Source organism: Mustela nigripes, chromosome 18, assembly GCF_022355385.1.
Source record: "Mustela nigripes isolate SB6536 chromosome 18, MUSNIG.SB6536, whole genome shotgun sequence".
Classification (NCBI taxonomy): domain Eukaryota; kingdom Metazoa; phylum Chordata; class Mammalia; order Carnivora; family Mustelidae; genus Mustela; species Mustela nigripes.
Window position 1 is genome coordinate 19,075,988 of NC_081574.1, and position 24,768 is coordinate 19,100,755.

General features: G+C 36.7%; 1 protein-coding gene across 1 annotated transcript in view; it reads right to left on the reverse strand.

Moving 5' to 3' along the window:
• Positions 1-24,768, reverse strand: part of DLC1 (DLC1 Rho GTPase activating protein) — a 413,181-nt gene that overhangs the window by 308,924 nt on the left and 79,489 nt on the right. Inside the window, exon 3 of the mRNA XM_059384365.1 lies at positions 3,543-3,692. Within this exon, the coding sequence (XP_059240348.1) occupies positions 3,543-3,692 (150 nt within the window). The remainder of the gene's footprint in view (positions 1-3,542; positions 3,693-24,768) is intronic.

Here is a 24,768-nt window from a genome sequence, read left to right on the forward strand (position 1 = left end):
TAAAATCTAGAAATAAGAATTAGGGGGTAAATATAGGAAAAAGAGTCACTTTAGTATATGAAAAGTAACTTCTGAGGATATGAAAGAAAAGAAAGAGAGGAACCAAAAGTCCAGGGCGTTGTGAAATCCAAGGATGAGAGGATATGCAATTGTATCAAATGCTACAGCGGAAGACTGAGGAGTTACTACTGGATTTTTCAGACAGGAGATGAGCTGCAGAGAAATGATGGAGCAATAGACAAGAATCAAATCACGAAATATATACTGAGTGAAGAGGAGCTTGGCTCATAGGGGAGGACATAGGAGGAAAAGAGATAAGAAAAGGAGTACCTACAGATATTTACAGTTGTGAGGCTGCCAAGTTCCTGTCAATGGTCCACTTTCTCTGTAAGGAGGAATGCAAGCATATTTGCTAAGAGATAGGTGTAAGAGTTGGGTAGGGTTTGGGGAGAATAGCAAAATTTTTGAATAGCTGCCTTAGACTATGGGAAAAGGTCCAGGAAGGCCAAAAAATACTGTAGAAGAGTACTAGAGGTTCAGTTAAAGGTAGTGAAATGGATTCTGGGTTGTATGTGTCTTAAACTTCTTGAATGGCATAGATGAAATACCGAAATATATTATCAATATTGCCTTGTTTATACATTAATTCAAGCACAATTAGTAATTTAATATTCAGAATACCTTGTTATCAGGAAAAAAGTTCTTCATCTGTCAGAAAAGGTAATTCTGGTTCTGGAAATGGCACTTATTCCATTATGAATGAACAATTTCCATCTTGGGAAGAGTTATAATATAGTGGAATGAGCACAGGATTTTAAGTCTAACATATGTGGAAATAAATCTTACCACCTGTCTTTCAGTAAATTACTCCCCACTCCCCGCTTGTACAACCTTAGGTAAATTACTCTTCTCTGAAGCTCAGCTTATTTTAAGATTGTTGAGAGTAAATGAAGTAATATATTTAAATGTTAGTACTTAGTAAATACTATTGTCTTCTACTACTGTCTTCTCTATTTCCTACTTGCATTCATTCCATGAGATGAACCACCATTTGCAGCTCTATGAGACTGACAGGAAGTGGGCACTTCGACAGAATCAAGTATTTGGACTTCAGAGGAGAAAACTAGACCCTGGGCTGCGGTAAACCACCAACGTATAGCCAACTTGCAAGTCTCTATTAAGTCAGCCTCCTTCAAATCTTTATTTCTATTCTGTTTCAATTTCTATTCTTATTTTATTTATTCTTCCATCTTCAAACCATTTATTAAAGACTCTAGTTTATTATTTTTTATACCATTTATTATAGATAGAAAGCTCACTCCAGCATTTTCTCACAAATAATCTCAAAATGAGATGACTGTTTCTTTTTGTGTCTTGTCTTCCTGTTAAACTGTGAGTTCACAGTGGAGTATAAGGGTGTGAAAGAGGGAGTTTCTCCTCTGAATCTGGGACAGTGCTCCTTGCTAGGTGATCAAGGTCATAATCATGCTGCTATAATTCCTTTAGTCCATGCTGCAATTATCAAAAGAAATAGAAAGCGCCTGTTGGAAAAAATTTTGAATGACGAGAGAATTTTAAAATTAGCTTTAAATACCAATGAAGAGAAATAAAGAGTAAGGGATGACCAAAAGACCACAAAGCTGTTTTGAGCACTTCAGGCTTATTCCTCTTTAGCCCAGTGCCTGGTGTGAATACAAGGGGAGAAGGAAAGGGAATAACACGTTCTAAATATGTGCTCTGTGCCAGATCTGGGTAATATATCTTAACATATATTCTTTCATTTACTTCTCCCAACAAGCCATTAGATAGGAAATAATATTGCCTTTTTTTTCGCATGAACTTGAAATTGAGAAATCAAGTAATTTTCTTGTATTCTTAGATATTCAGTTGTAGAGCTAGTATTTGAACCCAGGCCTGCAAACTCTGAATTTCATAAGGATTCTATGGTATTATTTTGCCGATTCCAAGGATATACTGAACTGAAAACTGAAATATATATTGAACTGAAGTAGATCTTTATTCATATAATCAACCACTGCTCAGTAATGGTGGTGATATTCCATGAGATAGTGCATGTAGTTAAAATACAGTTTATACTTTAAATGGAGGCAGGAGATGTAGATGTAGGTGAATCCTAAAATCATTGTTCCTGTTTTTTTTTTTTTTTTTTGTCTTTACCACTGAACAAAGAAACATACCTAGCAGATAAGAGCTGTCCTGCTTTCTGAGGTGGAGATGACAATATGGAGCTGCATTCAGCAGAAATCTAGGTTCAGTTTTTTCCTCTAAATACATGGGATTGAGGAAATTTCAATACAGATGGAAAAGGGGAGAAATTAAAAAGATAGGGAGATATTAACAATCATTACCAGACAACTTCCAAAGAGAAAAATGTATCCTGTGCCTACATCATGGTGAACTACTAAACATTACCTCTTATGGAAAAATATAGTTATTTGTGGCTTTAAAAGTAAATTGAGTACAATTGTTTTACAACCCTTCATATGTAAGAAAGATGAAAATACCCTTTTTGTTGGAAGGAGTAATTGATTCTCTATGGGAAGACAGAAGGAGATGTATGCAAGATTTCACCATAAAGATGAAATGAGATGAATCCTGAAGGGTAAGAAAAAAATCATCCAGAAGATCAGAGGCAAAAACAAAGATTTTATTCTACCAGATTTTAAGTTGAAGCATCTAATTTCCCTCCCTCCCCCTTCTTCCCTCCCTTCTTTTCTCCCTTCCTTCCTTCCTCTTCCTCTCTCTCTCTCTCTCTCCAGTGACCGATCATCTATCATTTTCTTAAGCTCTAAGATATCCACCATAGTGAACTAGAAAAAGCCGTGGTGTAGTGGTTAAATGACATGGCTCTAGATCAAGGCTCCCTGGGCATGTACTCCAGCTCTGACACACACGATTACAAACTTCTCCGTGTTCACTCACTTGAAAATGTGAGGAATGAATGTGTTAATATGTATAAATCATTTAGGATAATACCTAGCATATGCTAAGGTTAGCTATCATTTTGTTTTTTTACTTCGAAGAGTTCTGCCCCATAGTCAGAATAGGTCTTGAACAACTTCAGAATCAATGATAGAGCTATACTAATTAAACATCCATGAATGCATGAGTGCAAGCAGCAAATATTTAGGCATCTTCTACATGCAGTGTAAATTTGTGGGATACTGGAAATGAAATACTAAACAACATAGACATAGCATTGCTAATGGTATTCACAGGATGTCAGAGGAGATGGACAATGAGAGAAATGACTACAGTAAAGATGTTTTGACCTTTAGGAAACATAATTTCCCCTGGTGACCCTCTTTTTTGTCCAACCGATAATCATCTCCTTTTTAATCATACTTCTCTTTTAAATAATATTGCATCAAGCATAGAATTACTTAAGAGATCTTTACAGAACACATATCAGGGTCACAAATAGGTAGTGCTCCCATCAAAGATGTTTCATTTGCAAGAGGGACTGTATGAAACAGAGGTAGCATTCTCATGGGGAAAGAAGTCGAAAGAGGAAAGCTCACAGGAATGTGCCGCCGCAGGTTCGCTGGTGTGCCGGATGGAGAGGAGCTGGTGCTGAGGGCATTCTCAATGTCCTGATCAAGTTGGTCCAGTTTCATAATTAGCAGCACCATGGAGTCCAGCCGCGCCCTATCTCGATCTTCTCTTATTTCCTGAGGAACAGAACAAGTTGTTACTGAATCTGAAAGGCCATTTCTTGGAAAGAATAAAAAGTTCCCTGTTCTTCAATGTGACAAAAAGGACACTGAATAATAGACAGCCTTCTACTCAAGGGGGCAAGGAAGTTCTATTCTGTATCATCAATGGGCTCTTCATTGGGAAGATACTAACCAACTGCCAAGGAAGCATTTTACTTGAATTTTAAATATACATCTTCTGGGAAAAAAGTGCAATGAAAAAGAAGTAAAGCATCAGTGAGTACTGATATTTATTTACTATCTTTCAGCTCATTATTCTTGGGAAAAGTTATACAATACGTTTTTCATGGTACAAACCGACTATGACATACTAATAACTGTTTGTGGGGATCCATATAAGAGAATACTTTTGGAAGAATATTTCTGAGTATAGTTTAAAAAATGGGAAAATAACCAAAGAAGGCAGGATTTCAGTCTGTGTAGTAGGCAGGGTGTTTTTTGTTTGTTTTGTTTTGTTTTTGCATGGGGCCATTTGCCTACTGCTACTTCAATATTTCTTTTCAAGCTTCTTCTAATTTCACACATTTTTGAAAAGAGCCCCCACGATTGTGTATCTTTTTATAAATGATCACAGTTACTTATTCTAAATTTTCTGTAATACAGAGATATGTTTGTGGAAATATTGTTGCTTCCAGGAATACCCAAAGTTTCTCATTAACCATATGTAGTTATTTGGCCATGACTGCTTACTATAGCATATCCAAATCAAGTCAATTAATATTAGGAATCTTCCAGATTCCCTGTGTGTTGTGTAAGGTATCAAGGTTGGGTAAGGCACTGGGAGGGGTAAAAAGGCCATGGAAAGCACCGTAAGGTTCTTCAGAAGCAAAATCTAGTGAGAGATATAATAGACTCAGGGCTAGCCCTTTTGAGGAATATCATCATTTGTCACTCATGTTACCATCTTCTCATCTGTCTTTGATATTTATCTAGGTAAAATCAGCTTTGAAAGGAGAACCAGTGAAGACCTCAAAGGACAAATATATCACAACAGAAGACTGAGGAGTGCGGGTACAAGGGAGCAGGTGATGGTATTGGCAGTGGGATACTTAGAGGACTGCCTGAATCAGACCTTTTGTTTTGGGGATTTTTCTTTCAATCCCCTAAATTCTCTGGATATCATTAGAAGGGTTTCCCAAAGAACAAGGACTTACTAGGGTAATTTCATGGATTAAATAATTCTATAGGGGTCTCTGTACCCAAAGAGATAGAGCAGATTATTAATATTATAGAGCATCATTTTCCAGATGTCAAAGAACTGAATTAAGTTGTTAGAAGAATCATTAATTAAGCTAACTATAAGTTATTTGGGTAAGCTGAACTTGTGTTTGGTTTAACAGACTAATGCCAAATTGAAAGAGTCATACTTCCACAAAGACATCACTTTTGAGAATAAGTTAAGATTTTTTTTTGTTGTGTTAGTTACTTCAGAATGTTGTGCTGTGGTTATCATTTCATTTCATCGTCCCTGCTGTCTAAAACATGTAATGAGGCTGACACAATTACAGACTCTTGTCATCATAAAGTTTTATGCTTTATGCTTAAAAATGTCCAGGATATTTGCAAACAGACTTTAAACTTTACTATATATCATATCCCTCAATGTTATAGAACTTTGTTTTATTCAAAAGAGTCTTATTGGGGTGCCTGGGTGGCTCAGTCAGTTGAGTGCCTGATTCTTGGTTTTGGCTTTTGTCATGATTTGTCATGATTTGAGGGTTGTGAGATCGAGACCCGTGGTGGGCTCCACAATGGGGCTGGAGAGTGCTTGGGATCTTCTCTCTCTCCCTCTTTGTCCACACCCCGACCCTGCTTGTGTGTGCAATTGTCCACTCTCTAAAAACCAAAAATACAGTAACAAAAGAATCAAAAGAGCTTTATAGTAAAATCCTGCTTCTATCTTAAAATGGAATCATAGAAATATTGGAGATTATTCAGTTGAATTCTCTTCTCAGAAGATGGAAAATCTGACTAATAGAAGGCGCGACACCCTCTTAATTACTTCTCCAATATATTTGCTTGTATAATTTCCTTCTTTTTTAAACCAAAGTTGGGTTTGGCAAGACAATGTTCTTTGCATCTCTATAACCACATATATTTTTGTGTGATTTTCATTTCCCATTTATAACATCCTCAAGCACAAAAATTATGTTTTTCTACCTGGCAGATGAGTCAAATTATACATTGCATATGCAATATGTTTTCAGGAATAATATGAAATCAATGCAAGCCAGTAAAATAACATCTCCTAAAGCCTTAGAAAGTATATCTTGATATTTTTCCACCTACTAAGTTAATACTAAGTATATCATGAGTTGTCCTAGCCCTACCAGCAGTGGTCTCAGAAACAATTTGTCTTTGAATTAACTGGATGCTGAGATTTGCTTTAAAAACATTTTCAAATCCATGGGCTGCGCATCAAATTATTTCAAATGCTCTGCCAAAACGAATAAAACCAAACATCCTTGGTCTACAATATTCCTTTAGAGAAATAAGCCTATTGCTTTCCCCTTCCTTCCTGGATGCTTCCTTATTCACCACGCATTACACTAGCCTGATGTGGCCAGTACACAGACCAGTATCCTGTGTTATACATTCATAAAACTTCACAAAATAGAGCTGACTATAAATCAGATGCCTTGGGTGAATTTTATTGTCTTTGTTTTTAAAGCCCAGATATTAATATTTTACTGTTCTAACCTTTCATAAGTCCATGGCTGAAGTCCAGCACACAGCTCATGCTTGAAAACAGAGCTGCATATTTGCAGGATTTGGCTAGGTTGACTTCTATAGTGAAACTTTTATTTCATGCTTTCCTTATCATCCCTGACTTCTTAATAAATCAAGCTACCTATTAATGAAGTTTTTGGTATTTCAATAACCCACTCAAATTGAGGCAAAAACACTAAATTCTCTCCCCTCCCATCTTTCCTTCCTTCTTTCCTGCGGTCATAGCTGTTACGGGCCAAGCACCATTAAAGGGACTAGACAGTGACCAGTGAATAAGAGATTTAAAAAAAAATCTCTGCTTTCCTGAATATTATAATCAACCATGAGAAGAAAAACAACAGATAATAACAAATTCATGAGTAGAATGGTTTCATATAGGAACAAGTGTAAGACGCAAATAAATAGGGTAAGAAACTACACAATCGGGCGCCTGGGTGGCTCAGTGGATTAAGCTGCTGCCTTCGGCTCAGGTCATGATCTCAGGGTCCTGGGATTGAGTCCCGCATCGGGCTCTCTGCTCAGCAGGGAGCCTGCTTCCCTCTCTCTCTCTCTCTCTCTGGCTGCCTCTCTGTCTACTTGTGATTTCTCTCTGTCAAATAAATAAATCTTAAAAAACAAACAAACAAAAAGAAACTACACAATCACCGAAGAGGGGTTTCCCACGTGGTATAGGGTGGCTGGAAGAGAGTTTTCTGTGGAAGTGAGGGCTAAATCATGATCGGGAGAAAAAGAATAGGGTAGAAGAGAGAGATGGAGGTGGAGATGGAAAAAGAGAGAAGAGAAAGGAAGGAAGAAGGGGAGAAAGGAAGGAGGAGAATTGGGAAATTAGTATTCTACGTGGTGTTGAGTGACACCAAGATGCTAAGACAGCAATTAGTTGGATGAGTAAGAGGATCTGATAAAAGCTTGGGAACACCAGGAAGGTGAGTGACAGGGAAAGGAATGAGTGCTAGCACAATGAGGGTGAACAGAAATACGAGCTGAATTATATTGTTATAAGTCACCGTAAAGAGGCCAATTTATTCTTTGAGTGGGGCCATTGGGAGGGTGCCAGCAAATAAGTGATCTACTATGCCTTTTATACTTTTAGGGTTCTTACCACATATTGACAACTAAACATTTTGGAAACCTCACCCTACTTTATATACATGATTAATAGTTCATGATAAATAGTCACATTGATCACATGATAAATAGTTCAATTTATCTTAAGATTATTTTCTAGTCCTATAGTCTTTTTCTCCCCCTGCAACCTGAATTGTACCCACATTGTGATAATTACAAGGAAATAACAAATTTAAGAGCACATTTATCTTGAGGAGCAATAAATAATACAAGGAATTGTTGAATCACTATATGGTATATCTGAAACGAATATAACACTGTGTGCTAACTACAGTAGATTAAAAAAAATACTTTCATAACATGGCTGTACATATTTTGAGATCAAAGCGAAAGAAGAAGGAGCTCTTGGGGAAGTTGTTTCTTGGAAGCAGGGAGTGGTATGTTGGTAAATGTCTAGAAACTGTATTGCACATAGAAAGAAAGTCCTGAATTGAAAAAAGGTCAATTTTTCTGTGACATAAATATTGCCATGGCTGGTTTCCAGCTACAAACTAGACATTACTGAATGCAGAACTGGAAGAGATGCTTCAGGTTTTCTCTTGTGAGCTTATGTGAGCTGGTGACCAATAGCTGTAACTATGGTTTAATCCATGTAATAATATATTGAAATAATGCACTCTAGTTACTTAATGCATTTACTTTCCTTAACTTTTGCTTTTGTTGCCCGAGCAGAGTTTAGTCTAAATGGTAGACTTAAACTTAGTGTTCTTCTGGAGACTTCTTTTTTCTTAGCAGTTCTCACTTATCTGCCTTCCTTGAACTATCCGTTATGTTCATAAAATACCTTAAAATTCATTATAATTAATGTATTCTTATACTTGTATTTTTGACAATAAGCCAAACATATTTCTTTGAGTAACTCATGATGGATGTTTTCTTCAAAATTTAAGACTTTAGAAATCTAGAACTCTAGAACCATGGCTATTAGTTCCATAGTGTCCTGACTTTGCAGAAGAAAGTGAATTCCAGGGAGTTTTAAGTCCAGATTACTTCTCTATTAACAAAACTGAATAGAATAGAGCCCATCTCTCCCAATTCCCTGTCCTGGTCTCTTTCCAATATTCCACTTTGCTGTCCTTTCATGGATACAAATTATTAAATTAATGCCACTTAGGTATCTTTACACTCTCCTCAACTCCTGCAACCTGATTCCATTCCTTCCAATATACAGAAACTATGTTTTGGAAGAACACCAATAACCACAATTAAATGTCAAAAATTTTGCATTCTGGGCTAATTCTTTCATACTTTAACAATAATTTGCTAGGTTTCCTAACCATATCCTGTATGCTATACACTCTTCCCTAGGAAGCTACCTATTTCATATTTGTACAGTTATAATGCTTAGAAATGCCACGGAGTCAAATTTTATTTAAACATTTAGTCAAATGTTTAGAAATGCCACGGAGTCTTCCTCTAACTTACCAGTTTCTCCCTCCAGAGCTAGACGACATAAAGTGGTGTCTATTCCATGAAAGAGTCTTTCAAATATTTGAAGAACTCTGGTCTGTTTTGCCTATTTTCTTCCTTTTCTAGGTGAATCATCCTTAGTTCCCCTGATTTCTCATGCATGTCTTCAAACCCTCACTAGTTCTGTTTACTCTTCTCTGCATATGACATAATTCTGTCAGTGACCCAATTAATGGTTGGTGCCCAGAATTAAATACATTACTCTATATGTTGTCTGATCAGGGCAGAGTAGGCAAGTATTTCCCCATGTTCTATACACCCTCTTTAACACAGTTAAGAATCAAGTGCCTGTTTAGAACATGAATAGGCTATTCTTAATGCGATTGCCATGATTTGCTTTTTTAATGAGGAAAAGCTATTTAGTTGCTTGTGAGCTGACCTTGAGTCAACAGTGTGATATATGTCTCCTTTCCCCAATATATGCAGTAAGAACAGAAACATCCTGTTGTCTTGACAGTGTAACTAGCTGTTGTCAAGGTACAGATAATATATGTCACTGTTGCGGAAGAAATTTCCAGTTGTATTTCTTTCTTAAGCTCAGCAGTGGATAGTTACGGAAATTTGGAGAAAACTGTCCCATTTGATTTGTTGTCAAAAGCCTAATATGGCCAACCCACACGGTTTCCATTGGGAAATCTGCAAGATGTTCCTTATTTACCCCCAATAGCTATTTAGTCCCTGGGCAGAGGGACTGGGGGAGAGCTGGAGGATCTGGGGGAGATAAACAGGGTTTTAGGGAGTCATTCTCTCCAGGTCTCTGAGAAGGAATTCTCTGAACATGAGACTCCACTATTCTTCTTTTCTTCTATCTGGGGAAGATAATTCCAACCCTCCTACAGATGCCCTTTATTGAACAATACAGGACACAGTACACACATGGGGACACGGGAGAGGTAAAAATTACCAGACATTTTACAGACTGGGCAAATATGAAGTCCAGAGAAAAGGATGCTGCCCCCAGAGATGCAGGGGTTCTGTTTTCCTAATGCCAAGCATTTGGAAGAAAATCAAAAAAATTCATTAAAAGACCTGAATGCTTCCAAGTAGTAGACATTTGGCTCAGCAAATTTAGCACTGCCTGAATGTTCTACTTGTCAATGAGTTGTGGCATCACAGAGACAGCCATAATAAATTAAAGGCTAGGCCAGGAATAGAACTAAGACTTCCTGATTCATAATCCAAGGTTCTGGCCCCTACACTGTCTTTGATTCTATACGCATCTTACTGGCTATTCTGGGCTGGTAATACTCCTCGTTCACCCACAGTAGAAAGGGACCTTTTAGCAAAAGACTTGGCCCAACTTCATTCTGAATTATTTGATCTGCAGCCAGCTGGAGTAGTATGAAATCTCGTATTAGTGTTATACATTTCATTGGACAATAAATTCCTCACTCTAGACTTTCCTTTCTTAAAATAATATCCTGCTTAAAGAACCAGAAAGTTGTTAATTTTTTTTCTTCAGAAGCAATGAAGATTTTCATCTGAATAGCCAGTCAGAAGCTAAAGAAAATATAGTTATCTTATGTCACAATTTCTAGGCAAGTTAAGCAAGTCAACTTTAATTTTTATTCTGGTATTTCAAGATGAAACCTATGTAGGTTAAGAGGTAGATAATAAAACAAACCAGAAATTATCTTCTATTTGCCATATTTTGGCCATATATTTGCCATATACAGTCTGTTCAACCACAAAATTTTTACATGTTATCTTTAATTAACAGCAAGTAAGTAAGCATGTGCCAATATCATTTTAGTATTTGATGACAGAGAATGATAAATAATATCCTCCTTCAAAGTTACTACAAGGTATCTTTTAACTGATACTCACATCATAGCTTTATCTTAAGTGTGTGTGTTCATTTCCTATGTCTCTCCTCCCATTTATAAAGCATGGTGAAGAAAACTGGTCTCTCCTTTGCTGGATTTTTAAACTTCAACGAGGCTTCAGACAGAGCATTTTTAAACTAGGACTGCTGTAAATTGTTTACACAGTCTCCTGCACAGTTCCAAAGAACCTCTATGCAGCTGGTTCTACAGAGTGCTCAGAAGTGGCAGGTGTGAACTGGGAAGAGAACTGTGTGGGCAGCAATTCCTTTCTATTCCAGGGAAATCTGAGGACGATTTCCTCCACTAGGTTTAAAGGCCCATTTTGGGGGAGCGGGATATAATTTCTACTGAAATAATTTGGTAGACCGTATGAAATCAGTCTTTAAGTGCTAAAGTTGATTACAGACTTTCACGGTCACTTAGTACATTTGTAGATACAAAGTTAGCCTTTCTGGGTTGATTATTCTGTATCATCATGCCGACTTAATATCTGCAAATCTCTGTAGTGTTTACTTTTTTTTTTTTAAACAATTCTCAGTAACTCTGTCCTTGGGCTCAGATATTTAAGGAGACATGACTTTTCCCAGTTAGAAAACAAGAAAAAAAATCCATTTAACGTTAAAATTTTGTTAACTGTTTTCAGGAATATTATTATTGTATTTCTGTAGGTGTGGATAACAAAGAGAGAAAAAAATAAAAATTTCTTCCATAAAAATATATGACCTAATTTAAAAAAAAGTCTGTATTGGCCTGGCTTCTGTAAGCTTTTCTAGTTTTACCTCTCACACTTGTTCTGATAATGGCCAGTGTTCCTCAGATGTCCATCATATTGAGGACTACCACTATATAATTCTTAGTATTTTTCTTTAATTAAGCTCAACTCTTTTTACAGTTAAAAATAAAATTAGTATGCCCAATACTATTTGCTGAAATATTATTTTTTCTTAGTGGCTAAAGAACAGGAAATAACTATGTGGCCATCAGTAGAAAACAGTTTAATGTAATAAATTACAGTACCATTATTTCTTAGAACACTACCCAGTAGTGACAAATACAAGGTAGGTTCACCTGCACTGACACATCCACAAGTAACCTAGTCATCTCTTCAATGTAAGTCAGAAATTGTGGCCCTTTGGAGGGATACAGCCTCATACCAGGTTCACTGCTTGACTAGTAAAACATGGTTGCCCAGGAGTTCTCACTTTAGTCTGGTGTCCTTGTGTGGGCAACAACTTGCAAAATTGTACTTAGGGCCCTGTTACTCATAAGGAAAGCACTCCAAGAAGGTTTGTTAAGTGGAGAAACAAAAGTGGAGGACAATATCCTATGGCATGAAATCTTTTAGGTATCAAATGAGCACACATATATGCATGCTTGCGTGCATACACAGGCACACACATAAAACGGACCTGAAGCAAAATTCTGTACTTCATATCATATATACAGATGCACAAACAAGGATCTGGAAAGATATCTAATCATTGGGAGTGGGGGTAGAACTGGGAGGAAGGAGACCTATATGTTTTTCCATATAGTTTGAAATTCCTATAGGGACGATATGATTGTAAATTATAACAGTGATTATTATTTTTATTAGGTAAAAAAGTAAATATTTTATTTACTTTATTAAAATAAGAAAATAAAGCACCACAAATTACAACTTAAAAAGGTGACAAACATCACAAACATAAAACTGCCCAGAAGAAATTTTGTTAGTGAACTGTATAACACTCTTTATTAATAACTTTTCTTCTCCTTATCTCTGCTGTTATCATGAATGATTTTGAAAAGACTTGGTATATCCATATATTGTCATACTGTGAAAACTTTAACTTAGTGATTGAAAATCCTCATTAATGATATGGAAAGATGTCCACACATTCAGTAAATAAGTTTACTAAATTGTAAGGTTACTAAATTTTCACATGTGAAGAGATGATTTATCTTGCCCAGTGGTTCTACTTCTCTGAGTGCCGCTTCCTGCAGTCAGATTTGTTGAGATCTGGTGGTCATCTCTTCCTGTGACAATCACTTTCAATAAGTTGAACCTATTGTTCGACCTATTGGGAACCATGTGACATATACCCTGGTCTTCCTTGTTACTCTGTAAGTTACAATTCTCTTCTTACAGATTAGACAAGTTTCTGAATAGCTGCACTGTTTCTTTTTGCCCAGAGATAGAAAAAATTACCATTATGAACTTGGCTTTTTACCATAGAGCCATACCGACATTTTGTGAAAAATGATATAATGGTACTCCATACAGAAAAGGTAAGATTTACAGAGCTCTAGTCAGTAAGCATATAAAATAAAATTTAGATGATTCTGTATATCCCAAATATATCTAAAAAAGCTCATATAACTCAATAACCAAAAGCAAAATATCTGATTAAAATATGGCAAAAGACCTGAAAAGGCACTGTTCCAAGAAGACATACAAATAGCCAATAGATATATGAAAAGGTGCTCAACATCGCTAATTATCAGGGAAATGCAAATCAAAACCACAATGAGATACTACCTCACACCTGTCAGAATGTCTAATATAGAAAGACAAGAGAAAACAAATGTCGGAGAGAATGCAGAAAACCTTATGTGCACTGTTGGTGGGAATGTAAATTGGTATAGCCTCTATGGAAAGCAATATGGTAGCTCCTTAAAAAATTAAAAATAGAACTCCTATATGATCCAGCAAAAAATATATCCAAAGGAAATGAAATCAGTATCCCACAGAGATATCTGTAGTTCCATGTTCACTGCAGCAATATTCACAATAGCCTAGATATGAAAATAACCTACATGTCCATTAAAGAATTAATGGACCACCACTAAGGAACTGACCACCCCCAAAGGAATATTATTCAGCCATAAAAAGAGGGAAGTCTTGCATTTGTGACAACATGGATGAAGCTGGAGGACATTATTCTAAGTGAAAGAAGCCAGACAGGGAAAGACTAATACTGCATGGTACAATTTCTATGTGAAATTTAAAAAAAATACCTGATTTTATAGATTTTTAAAGATTTAAGAGATTTTTATGGATATGTAGATTTTATAGAATAGAACGGTGGCTTCCAGAGGTGTGGGGTAGGGAAAATGGGGAAATGGAGGTCAAAGGTACAAACTTTCAGTTATAAGATAAGGAGTCTGAGAATCTAATGTACAACATGGTAATTATAGTTATTAGTAGAGAACTGCATATTTGAAAGTTGCTTAGAGTAAATCTTAAGCATTCCACACAGAGGCACGCACACACACCCACACACACACACACACACACACACACCACACACGAAGTTAACCAGGTGAGGTAATGGATATATATTGAGGTAATTATTTATGTATTTTAATCCTGGTAATCATTCCATAATGTATATTATATCATATCACCATGTTGTACATTTTCATTATACACAAATATATTTGTTAATTATTCCTTAATAAAGTTGGTCAAGATGAGCAAAAATCATTGACAATTAAATTCCAGCATGTATATAGTTTCCTTTTAGTATAGCTATTTCTTTCGTCTAATCTAATGTAGTAATCTTTAGTGATTACTAAGTTAAAAAGGAATAACTAGTCCGTAGTAGCTCCCTTATATTATTAAACATTTCACGCACATTCATCTCCCCATCATTTTGAAAGTCTGCATGAGAGGAGATGGGGCATCTGACTTCCCTGGAACCAGGGCATATTCAGCAGAGAGAAAGAATGTAGAGGCACTCAAAAGAATTTTTTGATTTATTAACAGTTGTCTACTAACTCCAGTCTTTAATGAGCATCTAGACAATATGATCAATCTCTAAAAGTCAGTTTCTACAGAAAGAAATATGTACAGCTGCTATGGAACTTTCCCTTTTCTTTTTAATCGAAGAGAACTTGTCAGATGCACTGATTAGAAAATGTGTTGGCCGTAGAATAGGTCATTATTCGTGTCCTTACAAGACTTAGTAGAAACTCAAAAACGTCTTTGTGGTATAAAGCTTCTGAGGGAAAGGGACACTTGAAAAATAGTCTTTCACTTCCAAAATATTGAGGTTACTCATCCTCCAATTCCCTGAGATCATTAAGACCTGTTTGTTTGCCTTTCTCTTGTGTGTAAGGAAACCAAACAATGCCTTCTTTTTTCCCAATATGGTAATAACTCTTAACCCAAATTTCTGCCTGGGGAATCTCTCCAGCACATTGAAGAAAAATTTTTCTTTATCTATATATCTTGTTTGTTCTCCATATAAACCATGTGCCCATAAAAGGGACCATTAAGTTGCTGTGGCTTTTAATTCAAATAGTTAAATTCCGTAATATATGAGTCTCCTGTGGTGTTGACTTGTACCTATTTCCTACAATGGGTAGTAATTCCTTGACTATCATTTGTATAATCAAAAATAAATATAAATAAAAATATGACTGATAAAGTATGTGAGCTAAAGAGCTTAAGAATATTAAATAGCATTTAAATGGGATTCATGTTCCTTTAAAACATTGTTTGAAGTGTATATATAGAATTTGTATGTAATGAGAGTTAAATAATTAAAAGTAATTTCTGTGTTTTCAAAAGGTGAGGTTTAAGAGAATACATATCACTCTCTTCAGAAGTCCAACGTAGATCGGACATTACTTAGTGCTAAAATTCTGTTACTTTCAGGGTAAAATTATGAAACAAAACACAAAGTAGTAATTTAGAGCTGGTATTTAGTACTCACTTTAGATGTTGTATAGTTTTTTAACCAGTGGGGGGAAAATGGTCTAAGATTAGTAATATCAAGAAATAATTGGCTCACTAGGTTTTGACCATAGGAGAAGGTCAGCTGGAGAGAAGATTAAAATACCCCAAGGAAAACTGCACATGGTTCCTGCATATGATAGTTCACAAAAGGGTATTTTGGCACCTGTATGTCTCTTCTTTTCAAGAAGTTACCTAACTCTTGGGGCAAATTTGGCTCATCTCTCTTTCTCTAGCCCTGGTTTCAAGGAGAGGTCTGTGTAATTTTTTTCCATATTTATTGAGCAACTATTAGATCAATTAACACTATGTTGTATGCAAGAGATGAAACAAATCCTCTTTTCTTTAAAGTTTATATTACATCTTGTAGACTGACATGCAAACAAGCAACCAAAGGGCAAAAAGAGAGAGAGAGAGAGTGTGACTGGATGATAGGGGGTGAGCTTCACAAAGAAGACCACAGTTAAGCTGAGCATTGATAACTGAGCAAGAATGGGAAGAATGGCAGGCATGAGGTGCAAGGTATGCTGGGAACAGGACAGGAGACATGTTAATAAAATAAGTTTGCATCTGATTGAATTGAAGGTGGTGTGAGATTAACAATGGCTAATATTTTAAACATAACATAACATAACATAAACAATGGCACAAAGTACAGTAAAAGATATAAACCAAACACACATAAAAAGTCATTCAAATAAGTTGAACTGTATAACTTTGCCCTGTCAAGCTTACCAGGCTTGTGTTTATCTATTTTTTTTTTTTTTTTGTCTTCACCCACTAACCCCACTTTTCCAGGTCTTTATTATGATACTATTATAAGGAAAACAATTGTATTTTTGTAAAAACATATTGAAAGTCAAAAAAGATAAATGAACCCTTTGTGCTCTCTCTGCAATCCCTACTGCCCCTGCATGGGTCACCTCTGTATGGGGTCTCTAGTGGTACAATATTTCCTCTGTTTGTTTCAAGTGAACCTATATTTGCCATTTAAGTAATCTGCAGACTTAGACATATTTTACAAGCTGGTAAAGAGGATACTCTGCTGGGTCAGGGAAGTTTTACCTGTTTTTTGTGGCCAATAGTTGAGTCTAGTATAAAACAGTAAAGGTAATATATTTATATATATATCAAATTAATGGGCACTTCTTAAACATTCTGTGACTATTTAAATAGAAATGTCATTTCCACAGAATTTCTGCTTTGGTATGTACCATTATTCAATTTGATTAAAATCTATCCAGACTGTATTCAACCACAAATGTTTGCTGATGACTAAAAGGCCAAATACATGAGAAAGCACATATTTTACAATACAACCTCTCACCATTATTGATAAAACATTCATAGTACATGTTCTTCTACTGAGAGCAAGTTAAAGGACGCCTGGATATTTTTACTCTAAATGTCTCTTTGTAGATTGAAAGCATTGATCCATTTCAGACTTAGAAAGTCCAAACAAGGGGAAAATAAGAATTATGATCTCATTATTTTTAAGATTCTGTTATTTGCTCAGAAAAATACAACCCAAATGTAAATTTATAGCCATAAAAATGAGATAATGAGATAAATTAAATAATCCTAATAAATGTGTTTATTTCTTTTAATAGGAAATTAAGGAGCTATTACCTTATGTTATTGAAAATAGAAACACAGAACATTCTTCTGGTAGACAGTTCTCATGAACTTAGAAAAGTAAAAGAAAACAAAACAACTCATTGTCCCCCCCCACCCCAGAAAAAAATAGCAGTAGTAGCAAAAAACAAAAAAAGAGAGAGAGATCTTTATTATTTGCCTTAAGCTTAAGATATCCCTTGTACTCTTGGTCAGAAATTAGTTAATAGAATTAACCTGCTTTTGAGCAAGTATTTATAACAACCTCTGCTGTATTCAGTAACACAATGCACCCATGCATAATGAATTTGAAAGGCTATAAATATGATATTATGCCTAAACTGGTAAATTCTATGAGAGAATGAGTAGTAAGAATTCTATGGATTTTCTCACACAACACATCTCTAGGAATATTGTCTTAAAAGCCTTCTAAGCATTTAGAATGTGCTTCTTTCCACTTCCTGGAACACAATGTGCAGCAAAGGAAGAAGGGTTAGGAAGAAGGGGTCACTATCTCTAAGGGAAATATGCAAGCCCCACAGATGCAGGAATCAAGCTGCTGTTTCCCACAAACTCCACAGCTCCTCTTGAGCACAGGAAAGGGAAGAAAAATCCTCTAAAAAATTAACCACATGTTAGTATTGAAACCTTGCCAGGAACACAGACAGCCCTAGAGGGTTTGTTTCAAATCAATATTGATGGAGCCGTGTGGTGGGTCAAGAGAATGGCACATATTGCTCCCAGAGTTCACAGGACTGAGTATTTTTATTCAGCCAAAGAGGAAAACTCAGAAAACAAACAAAGAGCAGTGGGAATGATACCAGCAACACTAATGGTCTGGCATTTTTAGATTCATGTATAGTGAGAATCGATCTTTTATTTAATGAAATCCCGGCGAGCCAGAGGGGCTGGGTTTGGACAGAAAGTGACATGGGGTATTACAAAGTCCTCCTGGTGAATGAGGCTGCTGTACCTCGGTGTAAATTTTGAAGTATCGCGTCAGTATTGTTATTATACTATGTCGAAGCAAAAATATGCCACAATATTATGGCCACACTGACTGTAGTTTAATGCATATAAAGCAAAAGCAATCTTATCTCCCTAAAAAAACCTAAAAACTATTTCTCCTCCTTTTCTGGAGTGGACCTATTTGTATACAAACTGAATTTTTTCCATAAAGAAATTACAGCTGTTAAATATATAACATCTAACATAAAGCTGGCAAGAAGGAGGCGTTTGTGGACTGTCTACTGCTTCTACGCCTCCCTTCTTTTCAGAGCCTCCATAGCCTTTTCTGAGTTACATACTGCTTTAAAGATGTGAAGCGGTTTGATTAGTGGTATAAGCAACAACTGCCTTGGTGATAGCAAACCAGTATCCTTTGGTTATCTCAATTCTTACTTCTACATTGTGATAAATGCCTTCTTTTTGTTTCTCAGGTAAAACACTTCTGACAACACTCTCTATGTTCAAGTGAAACTTTACCTGGCCTCTTTGCCCATTTTTTCACTCTACCATCTCTGTTCTGAGGATCACAGAATTTAAAGCTGAAGGAGAATTTGAAACTATTTAGAGTAACTTCATAGATGACAAATGAAGTGAAAGAGAGCCTTAGTAGAGACAAGGAAGATAGAGAAATCAGTCACTCCTGCTCTCAGGTCTGTGTCCCAACACTTTTCTAGATCCTTCATACCTCACAGGGACTCCTGTTTTTATAGGGCTATTGCCGAATTCTCTATTTTTCCTTCTCTTAAAGAGTTGCCTCTATTTGTCTTACTCTGGGATTTCCTTGAATTCCCCCTGCAGTCATTAGAACTTACCTCAAGATTACTTACAAGAAGAGACCCTATTAAAAAAAGTGTCATGTCGTGGGTTTTTCTTAACTTTGACCAATTTTTGCCTACAACTAGTCACTTTGAAGTATTAATTCCCCTAGTTTTTTCTGAAGCAGATGTGGCTCGGACTTTAATCTGCATTTAGGACTTTTTGCTATTTGCTTTGACCTACAGCACTTGCACTGTTCTTTTTTGATTGCATAAAGGTGGTGAGTGTCGCTGGGCTTCCCTCCCTGTCTACTGAGTTCAGCACCCCTTTCTAGGTAAAGTCCCAAGTTTCCAGCTATTTTCCCAACTTTAATCAGCTATCAGTGCGCTGGCCCCTCTCTTCCAGCTCTTCCCACAGCTCTCTGTGGACTCCTGACTCTTGGGGCCCTGTCCTAACCCAGGGGTGTTCTGTATGCCTTTGAGGCTTCCCAGCCAGGGGTAGCAGGCCAGCTCCAGAGAATCACACCCTCTTCACTCATTTCTCCTCTCTCTGAAGGTGCATCTCGCTTAATGACAGCAACAGAATGTCACACCAATTGTTTCTAATTTCACAGAATCTGACTTTCTTTTCTTTTCTTTTTTTTTTTTTTTAAAGATTTTATGTATTTATTTGACAGAGAGAAATCACAAGTAGATTGGAGAGGCAGGCAGAGAGAGAGAGGGAAGCAGGCTCCCTGCTGAGCAGAGAGCCCGATGCGGGACTTGATCCCAGGACCCTGAGATCATGACCTGAGCTGAAGGGAGCGGCTTAACCTACTGAGCCACCCAGGTGCCCCAGAATCTGACTTTCTTAACATACATGAAAAACGAATCCTTCTTAATCTGTTTCTGTCTTGTCAGCTTGCAATCTATGCTACTCTTCAGCTCAGAATCTATCTCTTTTCCTGCTCTGTGTGAAAATAACTTATCCATTCTCTAGGACACAATTTATTAGTCATCTTCTCTATGACCCCTTTCTTAGTCCCTTTTCCATCAGAATTAATCAACCCTTTAGCACTGTCCTCATAGGCTTTTCGTTCTGACAGTCATTTTTGTCTATTTTCTTAAAAAAATGGTGAGCTCTTTGGGGTCAGGAATAAATCTGTATGCTTTTCTCTAGAGCCTTTCACAATTTCTACCATTGTCAGAAACAAACTCTTAATCCTTTATTAGACTGAAGCTCTGGGATGCAGGAATAATGTCTTCTTATGCTTTTGCACTCCTCACAATTCCTAATAAAATGTTAAGTGCGTGGTGGTCACTTGATATACTGACTGCTTGACCATCTGGCCAGAAATCTGGTAGCAGAGTTTCCAGTTTGATCTCAGAGAGACAAAACCCTCTGTACAAAACGGCTTCTCTGAGGACAAGGGAAGAGCTATGATTAAAATGTAGAGCTCAGGAAGGAAAGGCCTTTGTTTTTCTTATTAGTCTTTTAATCTCAGTGATTTCTAGGTCTTTGTTTGAGAGTGTGCTAGTACAAACAGATAAAGTGGCAAGAGGGACCAGAGGGATGGCAGATGCAAACACATTTGCTGGGTCCATGCAAGTCATGGGATAAGAAAATATGTCACTGGCAAGAGAGTCTGTATACTTTACTTTAATCATAACTTTGTTTCAAGCACACACATGGGCCTTGCTTAATGTTCCCCAAATTGGTACTTGAGGATTTTAGCAGGGATTTTTTCACTCAAGATGTTAAGAGCTGTAACTTGAGAGAAATAGTTGGATAATGAAATAAATTTGTGAAATTCTGTTTTCTATGAGTTTTTGCTTTCTGTAATTATTTTCTGAATCATCATAATGTCCATAGGCATACTGAAAGCTTTCGAGAATTCCTGAAGTAAATAAAATCGTTTAGCTTTATTTAACTAAGCATTTCTCAAACATGTCTGAGCATCACACTTCTTTCTCCATTTGTTTGTTTTTCACAGACGAGTATTTTGAGGAATGCTGACCCAACTGCTCCATGGTGACTTGAGTTTGGAAGAAAAGATGCTCCCCAGGGGATTATGGGACACCCTCCATCTGTTGAGTCTCTGAGAGGTAAGAACTAAGCTGTCCAAGATGAATTTCTTACAGGGTAGACTTCTAAGTGGAAATAACCTCCAAAGAGTTCTCTAGAGACTAGCCATAGCTAATACTAAAGTAAACCAATTTTAAGGATTTTATTTATTTTATTTGAGAGAAAGAAAGAGAGCGCACAGAGGGAGAGACTTTGAAGCAGAATGCACAATGACCATGGAACCCAACACAGGCTGGACCTCAAGACCCTAAGATCATGACCTGAGCCAAAATCAAGAGTCAAGAGTTGAACACTTTTAACAGACTGAGCCAACCAGGTGCCCTGAAGTTAATCAATTTTTAAAAAGCAGTGTTTTTCAAACTTGAAGGGACATACAAATATACTAGAGATCTTGTTAAAACAAAGATTCTAATTTAGTAGGTCTGTATTGGGACCTAAGATTGCAAATTTATAACAAATTTTAAGGTGGTACTAATGATGCTGATCTTTAAAAAGCCCCTTGAGTTGCAAGAGAGTAGAATGTGGAGATGGTGGAAAAGATCTGGAATTCACCGGGACTATCATGGACCCTAGCCCCATTATAATTCCAGGGAAAGGGCTGGTACTCCCCAAGGAAGGAATGCTGGGATGGTAAAACAAGGCTGGAGGCCAAAGGTTCTGCAATGTCATATGGCTGTTTGGCTCCAATTCCATTTTTTTTTTTTTTCCAGAATTTAATGTCTGTTTCAGCTGGATCCCAATGTATTGTAATTCAATGTAATGGACAATGGTGGAAATGCATGCTTGCTGCCACTTCTGAGTTTACCCCAATATATTCCATTCCAGAAAGCCAGTGAGTGTTCTGCTGGTTATTTGCTTCTATTTATTTGACAGCATTTTAGGATGATTTTTCTGAATAGAGTCATAGAGGAATTGAGAACATTAAGAAATTAGGAAATAGGTTAGAAGGGAAATACTCATACTGTTCTTCAAAAGTTCTTTCATACACTGATCCTAAGCCATCATTCCAACTTGATTTTCCCTTTTCCTCAACCCAGAGCTTGTAGGCCTATGTAGCCTAGTCTCTTCCTTAGCGTACTCTGTGCCATGCTAAGGTCCTCCTTCAAGCAAGGGCACATCCATATGTTCCCTTTCTTTATAATTCTTACTCCAATTCCAGCCTAGTTGAAGTTCTGCTTTCTTCATAAGGCCTGTTCTAATCATCTCAAAAGCACATACTACAGAATATAATTTGCACTAGTACTATCTATTTCTTATTTTATTTCTGTCATTCTTGCCTCACAGTTACACTTTAGTTTCTTTGAGAACAGGAGACATCTTATTACTATTTTGTAAATTTTTATTTTATTTTCTTGTTTTCTGCTTTACTAGGCTCTCACATTTTCTAGCTTTGTGCTCATGGTTAGCAATAAAAACTTGTCTAAGGACTTGGTTATCTCATCTGCGAAATACAAACATTGGACTAATTTGTGGTTTTCAAATATCTTGAAGACGAAGAACCATTTCTTCAAAGACTGTATTATACAATAGCCCAATATACAGCAGAGATCAAAAGTAGGGCTCTAGAGCAACATAATGGGGTAAGGGAAGGTAGAGACTTTCCCCTTCTCGGTTGTTCTACTCTTCCTAGAGTCTCTGCCTAATCATAAAGTTACACAGGAATCCAGAAAAACCACTGGATTCAATGAAGGTTGAGGACTTTTATTATTCTGAAGGCTTTGATTTTAATCATTAGAGAAACTTTTCTGGCTTATGATAAAATGGTCAAACACGTCATAACAAATAAAATGATATGATAAGATAAAATGCACATCCCAGAGTGGTATTTAAGGCATGGCTCATGCAACGGCTGTGGCAAAAACAGGGTGATGCTTTTTAGAACTGCCAGATCACAGGTCTCCTTCAAGGCTTACTAAATCACAGTGGGCAAGACTGGACATTTCAGATTACCAAGTGCCCTAGATGATTCTTACAAACACTGAGGTTTGAAACCCAGTGATGTAGAGGAGTGATTTTAAACAGCGGTGCACATAAGGTTCAACTACTGCTTTATACAATGTAAATACCTGGCCGTTATTCCTGTAAGTTCTGATTTAATAGATCTTGGATAAGGTCCAGGCATTTGTACTTAAAAAAAAAAAAATTCCCAGTGGTGATTCTCTGTGTACCTCTGGTTGAGACCACTGATATAGAGTGTGAAGAGAATTAAAATACCAAAAGTGTAGAGATACACAGTTGCTGCCATTATATAACAAAGCTTTGAGCTTCCTAGCAGTGAAAGCATAAAAGAGACAGTTTGTGTCTCTTTTTTTTTTTATCATGCCCACCATATGCAGGGCATACAGTAATACTCAGTAAGTCTATTTTTATTTATTGGAAGCAATCTTGCATTTCTTATGGTACTTCTTATAATGATAGGACATCTAGATTTTAAAAAAATTCTTCAGCTTGCCCAGAAAGTTCACATAAAAATATTATCAACTAAGAATAAGTCCAAAAAGGTCATAATATTTATTTGGAAAATATGCTGATATTTAATCATGCTTAAATACTTTATTAGTTACTAAGTAACAAAAAGTTCAAAGGTTAAGTCTCCATTTGTTTTTGATAGCTCTCATTTTTTTTAAATGCTACCTGATGCTTATATGAATACCTAAGTGATTCTTTTTTTTTTTTTAAAGATTTTATTTATTTATTTGACAGAGAGAGATCATGAGAGTGAGAGGTTGTGTGCACAAGCAGAGGGAGCAGCAGGAAGAGGGAGAGGGAGAAAAAGACTACCTGCTGAGCCAGGAGCCCGATGTAGGGCTCCATCCCAGGACCCTGGGATCATGATCTGATCCGAACGCAGACACTTAACTGGCTGAGCCAGCCAGGTGCCCCCACCTAAGTGATTCTTAACCTTGACTAAATAGAATCACCCCCTGGATTTCAAAAGTTCTTTTAAAAATCCTGATGTTCAGGCTACAGTCTTGAATAATTACATCAAAAGTTCAGGAAGTGGGATTTAGGCATCAGAATTTTATGAAGTTCCCTAAGTAATTCCAATGTTAAACTAAGGTTCTTGCTTCCATCAATAGTTCTCAAATCAGAGAATGCATGATAGTTATGTGGGAAGTTTTTGGAAATGCAAATTCCCCACTCCCCTACAACTGAGATTCAGATCCAATAGTTTATCTGAAACAGTGGTCTTTGAGAAATAAAGACCCATACAAAAATCAAATAGATTCTAAAAACAAAAATCTAAAAGTAAATGCTGGCATAAGAAACAAAAATGTGATCTATATTTCCAATTCTGCTGAATTACTCTTAATCAGTAGATATGAATACTGGACATTTAATTTGTGATAGGTGCTAATTATGCATTAGAATCCAAGAAGCTCCTCACTTACTCATTGGAGTATAGCAGGAAATACACTTGACGACCCCAGACCACTGAGATACCTTAAGTCAGTATTTTGAAAAATATCTTCTAGTGGTTCCTGGGTAGCTCAGTTGGTTAAGCATCAGACTATTGATTTCGTTTCAAGTCATGATCTCTCAGAGTTGTGAGACTGAGCCCCAAGTCAGAACCCCCAGCATGGAGTCTGCTTAAGATTCTCTCTCACCCTTTGCCCCTCCCCACACCTCCATATATATGCACTTGGCTCTCTTTTAGGAAGAAAGAAAGAAAGAAAGAAAGAAAGAAAGAAAGAAAGAAAGAAAGAAAGAAAGA